This window comes from Eublepharis macularius, chromosome 18 (genome assembly GCF_028583425.1).
Source record: "Eublepharis macularius isolate TG4126 chromosome 18, MPM_Emac_v1.0, whole genome shotgun sequence".
Classification (NCBI taxonomy): domain Eukaryota; kingdom Metazoa; phylum Chordata; class Lepidosauria; order Squamata; family Eublepharidae; genus Eublepharis; species Eublepharis macularius.
The window spans coordinates 3,658,415-3,664,414 of NC_072807.1; the positions used below are offsets into that span (position 1 = coordinate 3,658,415).

General features: G+C 46.5%; 1 protein-coding gene across 1 annotated transcript in view; it reads right to left on the minus strand.

Moving 5' to 3' along the window:
- SPAG17 (sperm associated antigen 17) overlaps positions 1-2,144 on the minus strand; it is a 149,696-nt gene extending 147,552 nt beyond the window's left edge. The window contains 1 exon segment of the mRNA XM_055002920.1: positions 2,037-2,144. Coding sequence (XP_054858895.1) covers positions 2,037-2,144 — 108 coding nt within the window.
- Positions 2,145-6,000: the final 3,856 nt, after the last annotated feature.

Below are 6,000 nucleotides of genomic sequence, written 5' to 3' on the forward strand. Positions count from 1 at the left end.
ACAATCAACTATACACAAAAATAACTTATGGAGAGACTAATGGAGATACGATTTCCTCACAAAAGAAATTGTTTCCACTTGGAGAATTCAACAAGATCAACAAGTGCCTGTACGTGTCCCCCACCAAAGGAGGCCAGGAAGGCCCCCATACCTCTGTCATTCCACAAACTATGTAAAATAGAATTGTTCAGAAGGACATTTCTATAATTCTACGTAATATCCTTTCCAGAAATGTTTAACATTATCATATGTAGTACTTAATGCTTTATCTCAGACTTCTGTAATCTTAGTCTTGCTACATTGCTTATTAGATGTCTCGTTCTATTGACTGCATTGATTTACACAAGTCTCACAGAGAAAGGCAGACTACAAATAAAGTATGTATGTAAATAAATAAATTAATTAATTTAAAAAAAGTTAGCTAGAAACTGCCAGAATACTTTCTGAATTACAAATCTGCCAAAGTTTCCCTAATCTACTTAAAACTACACTTGAGCTTTTCAACTCCCAGATCCCAATCTGCCCTGTAGCTTTCCTCCTATATTGGAAAGGCTATGTCCGTGAGCTCGAAACCAGGGGGGGCCACTCCTGGCCCCCACGCTAAGCCAGTCCACCTCCCCCTGAAGGGACTGCTAGAGACAGAGCTAACCTCCTCACCTACCTAAAGGACTTCTTAAGCCTATTTACCCAGGTGATTGTGAATCCCGCCCCGCTTCTCTCTGCCTCATAGACTTCCAATTGACTGTTTTTGTCTCTCCTTCACCAATAGGGTAAAAGGGCTGATAGAACAGGTAAAAAGGGACAGACATAATTCTGTCTGTCAGTCACCCAGCAAGTCTTTATGGGAGTGGTGGAATTCGAATTCAGAATTCAAAAATCAAGAGTGCTTCTACTTCAGCACTCTAATCATTCTATCACCTGTGGATTGTCTTCATCCTATTTATTCAAATGTCTATTCTTCCCTCGCCACCAACTGACACACACACTCCATCCCTCTAGCTATTCCCATTTAACAGGCACAACGCACCTGTTTTTTCTCTATGTATATCAACTGCTAGCCTAAATGTATTTGTTTATTAAATTTATAGTATGAAATCATAGAATCATCGAGTTGGAAGGGACCTCTAGAGTCATCTAGTTAAACCACCTGTAGGAAATTCACAACTATCTCCCCTCCCCACAACCCCAGGGATCCCTGCTCCATGCCCAGAAGATGTCCCACCATCTGAAACTGCACCTCTTCTGACACGCACCTGTGCTGCTTGTGACTCCCTGGCAGCAGATGAACATTTGAAGCAGTTCCACTCCAAATTCTATCCCATCTGAGATGGTGATCAGGTGGCATAAAAACTGCATCTGCAGCATTAGATTATCCAGCCATTCCCAGATGTCAACCGTGGCTGTCCACACATGAAGAAGAATGTGTGTGAAGCTCCATTTACATGTTACAGCGAACGCACATACACCTTGCATGTACACATACATACACCAATGTGCTCATTTTACAAATGAAAGCAGGGACCAGTCCTTCAATAAATGTGCAGCTTAAACCACAGTTTTGGCTCTACATGTGCTTAGAATTACTCAATGCATGCATAAAGAAAAATCAAGAGCACACCACAGACAGACTGTACATGTGTTCACTGTAACTTGGGAATTGGGTTTGTGTGTGTTCAGAGCTTTGATTATGATTTCTGAATCCTATTCCTGAAAATGACCTGACCTAAGGCAGCAACCCCGCACACTTGACATAACTTCTGAACCCAGGAAGCTTAATAAGGGGTTTGCATTGGCAGAGATGCTATGCAATGCAACCTGGAAATAAACCCGCATTAGAAAATGGAGCACGTCCACACGCTCACTACAACCCTGTACAGTGCAAATAAACCAACTTCCTTCGGGTCAGGGCTGGAAGTCAGCGCAGGGCATTCGCGGCGCCCGCCACTCCGGGCTTTGCACAGAGGCGCCCAAACGCTCGACCGCGGGGTGCCCTCGAGTCCATCCAGCCCACCCCCTCCTCGCCGCCGCCAACGCACCTCCTCCAGGCGCGCAGTCACCAGGCCGGATTCCCAGTTTTTGGAGCCGGCTCCGGGCGGCGCGGGAGCCCCGCCGCCAGCCCCGCTCTTGGGCCGCTTCGGAGCCATCGGGCGGGCGAGTCAAGCGAGGGGCTCAGCTCCGCTCGGCCGGGATGAGGAAGCCGAACGGTCGCCTTGACGACCGCCGCCAGGCCGCCCTTCTGCGCCTGCGTATCGAGACTGTGCTTGCGTCTCCGTGGCAACCGAGCGGCCTACCTAGGCCTTATGGGCCCCGGGCTCCTCTACGGCGCTCGAAGTTTGGGAGATTGTAAGTGCCGTGTACGGAACTATCAGTGAAATCCTAAGAAAAGTTACTCCAGTCTAAGCCCATTGAGTTCATGGGCTTAGATTGAACTAACTCTGCTTAGGAGTTCACTGTTAGTTGAGGAAACTGTTCAGGCGCCCCGTTCACCTAGGCTGCATTTTTCATGCGAGCTTTCACTTTTGTAAAGATTCCTAGTATTGGCCAGCCTCCTGGTGGTGGCTGGAGATCTCCCGGAATTACAACTGGTCTCCAAGCCATAGAGATCAGTTGCCCTGCAGATACGGTTGCCAGCTCCAGGTTGGGAAATTCCTGGAGATTTGGGGGGGTGGAGCTTGGAGAGGGTGGGGTTTGGGGAGGGGAGGAGCCTCAGAATGGTATAATACCATAGGGTCTACCCTCCAAAGCAGCCATTTTCTCCAGGGGAACTGATCTCTGTTACCTGTAGATCAGTTGTAATTCCAGAAGATCTCCAGCCACCACCTGGAGGCTGGCAACCCTACCTGGAGAAAATGGTTGCTTTGGAAGGTGAGCTCTATGGCATTATACCTTAATAAGGTCCCTCCCTTCTCCAAACTCTGCCCTCTCCAGGCTTCATCTCCAAAATCTCCAGGAATTTCCCAACCTGGAGCTGGCAACCCTAGTGACTCCTCGTCTGTGCTCAAGGGTGTCCCAGCACAGAGCAATGACATCACTTCCAGGAGTGACACCAAAGGGTGAAAGCATGCCCGCTATTGGTCACAATGACATCAGTCCTGGAAGTGGTGTCATCGTGCTCATGGGGAGCGTGCCCACTGTGTTTTGGCCCAGGAGGTTTTTTGCCTCCCCTCCCCACACACAGGTGAATGGCAGCAGGGAGCAGAGGCTGGAGGACTGGCAGCCCTAAGTAGAGATTGTGCAAAAAACATGCCATGCACCCGTGGCTTTGTGGTGCCACCACAGTGCAAACACATGGTTTCAAGTCACAAATCCTCATGGATCCTCTGAATTTTTATATGGAGTCACCCAAAACTCACCAATTCAAAAACAGCACAAAAACATGAATCCAAGGATGAATCCATCCTTATGAATCCATATTATTTTTAACTTGAAACAAAATCAAAACACTGCCATATTGTAGAGCATTTCTTAGTCTAACACCACCAAAACAATCACTTATTTATCATTTTGTGGCATCATCACAGCACAAAAATGTAGTCCCAAGGTCCTGATCCTCATGGATCCTCTAGATTTTTACGTGGGGTCACCAAAAATGCATTAAGAACCCAGAAGGTTAAATGAGTCCAAATTGAAGGGCCTGGTATTAAAATTACTAAATATACAACATAAATACATATCAATATACAAAAATGCAGGTATTTATTACAAAATGACACAAAGACAATTACAGGCCTAAATATAGTCTCAGTTCAGATTAAAATCATACATAAATCTCAAACAAGAACCTTATGTGATGTGACCCTGACCAAACTCATTTCGGCCATATGGCCTCCTTCAGTGGTCAAGCATAGTTACTACTCTATCCACTTGGCACACATAAAATTTGCAGTCCAACTTGGAATCTCCTGCCCATCAAAAAACTACCAGCACACTCCTTGGACCTTGGCAAAATTCTATGCAGAAAATTAAGAAAAGCAGCAACAAAATGTCCTCTTACCACTGGAACAGGAAGATTCAGAGACATAAAAGGGAAAGTAGAGAATCTGATAGCATGTATTGCCAAATTGTTAAATTTAAATGAATGGAAGCAAACCCACAGAAACACCCCAGAAGAAGTTAGTGAATGCTGTTGTGTTGTTCTTGTGTAGTGTTAGTTTGTGTAGAGCCAGTACGGTGTAATGGTTAAGAGCGCAGGACTCTAATCTGGAGAACTGGGTTTGATTCCCCACTCCTCCACTTGAAGCCAGCTGGGTGACCTTGGGCTAGTCACGGCTCTCTGGAGCTCTCCCAGCCCCACCCACCTCACAGGGTGTTTTGTTGTGGGGATAATAATAACATACTTTGTAAACCGCTCTGAGTGGGTGTTGTCATCCTGAAGGGAGGCATATAAATCGAATGTTGTTGTTGTTGTTATTAACTTTCTTCTTTGCAGGGGTGGGAGAGAACAAGAGGGCCAGTGATGCAGGGCAGCTTCTGCATCTCTGTCTCAAGGCTCCTGTGAGCCAGTGATTGGCAGTGTAGGCAGTGCAGACTGCAGAGTGAGGAGAACTTGGGTTACCCAAAAGTATCCCTCTCCCTCTCACTTTCTGAGGCCTTCCCCGTGAGAGGGATCTTATCGTACCGTGTGTGTTTGGTTGCAGTTACCAGAGCTTGTGCCAGGTTGGTGCTTCTGCTGGATGGTTGTTGTTGGTACTTGGTTCTGTTCTGTAGTGTTCTCACATTGGTCATGAGTTCTTCCTGGCAGCATTGTGTGACACTGGTGCTGTTGGGCTTACAACAGTGTCCCTTGCTTCAGTTTGGGTCTCTTGAGATTCTCTGGTTTGAAATTGTTCTGGTTGGATTCTCTGGTTTGGTGTTGGCTCTGTGGTGCCTTCTTGGTTCAGCTTGCGTTGGGACTGGCTTCTAGTGAAGGGTTGCCTCTGTGTGTGTGGCTAAGGTATCTTTGCCCAGGAAAGCCTTGGAATCCCCACAGGGGATTGAGCTGTGACTCGCAAAAGCTGATATTCTACCACAAATGTTGTTAGTCTTATGGGTGCTACTGGACTGTTGCTCTTTTCCACCGTCCAAAGCAGCCATTTTCTCCACGAGAACAGATTTCTATTGTCTGGAGATCAGTTGTAATTCCAGCAGAATTCCAGGCCTCACTGGAGGCTCGCAGCCCTGGGACTTTGGTGACGCAGCAAGCATAGAGGTTTCTCCAGAGAAGGAGGTACAAAAGGGGCCCAAGGAGACATCCAGCCAAGAAAGAAAGATAGCATTGCAGAGCCACTGTTCAGGGTTTAGGCATAACTCCCTGTCTTTTGTTCAGAGAAACACACAAGAATGAATCAGAGGAGTTAGCCGTGTTAGTCTGTAGTAGCAAAATCAAAAAGAGTCCAGTAGCACCTTTAAGACTAACCAATTTTATTATAGCATAAGCTTTCGAGAATCAAGTTCTCTTCGTCAGATGCCTGATCAAAACTGGGCAGATACAGAAGAGGAGGGGGAAAGTGTGTGTGCACCTTACATTGCAAATAATCGCATTATCAAACATGATGGTGACTCTAAGACATGATTAAAAATACAGTTTATAAACACAGTTTAGGCCTGCCAATGCACATAAACACACAGTTAATTAAAAGCAGTCCTAAATACAAACATCTCCTATTGCCTTATGAAGATCAGCAGGGAGGGGGCCGGATGCACTGCCCTGGGGATGCCCTGGGGACTGCCACCAAAAAGTCCTTCTCTCGTGTACCATCCCTCTCTCAGGTGAGCTTCTTTAGCTGAAGTCAAGACAGTTTCTCCCTGTGATCTCAATTCCTGAACAGGAAAATATGGGAGAAGATGGTCTCAAGCCCTCTAGGGTTTTAAAGGCCAAAGCCAGCACCTCAAATTGTGCTCAGGAGTGGATTAGTAGCCAGTGTCATTGCTCCTGATAGCTGGCACTAACCAGGGCCGTTTCTACACAGCTCCCCGCTGCTCGTAACAACCCAGAATATCGTGAAAAAAACATGGAAGATT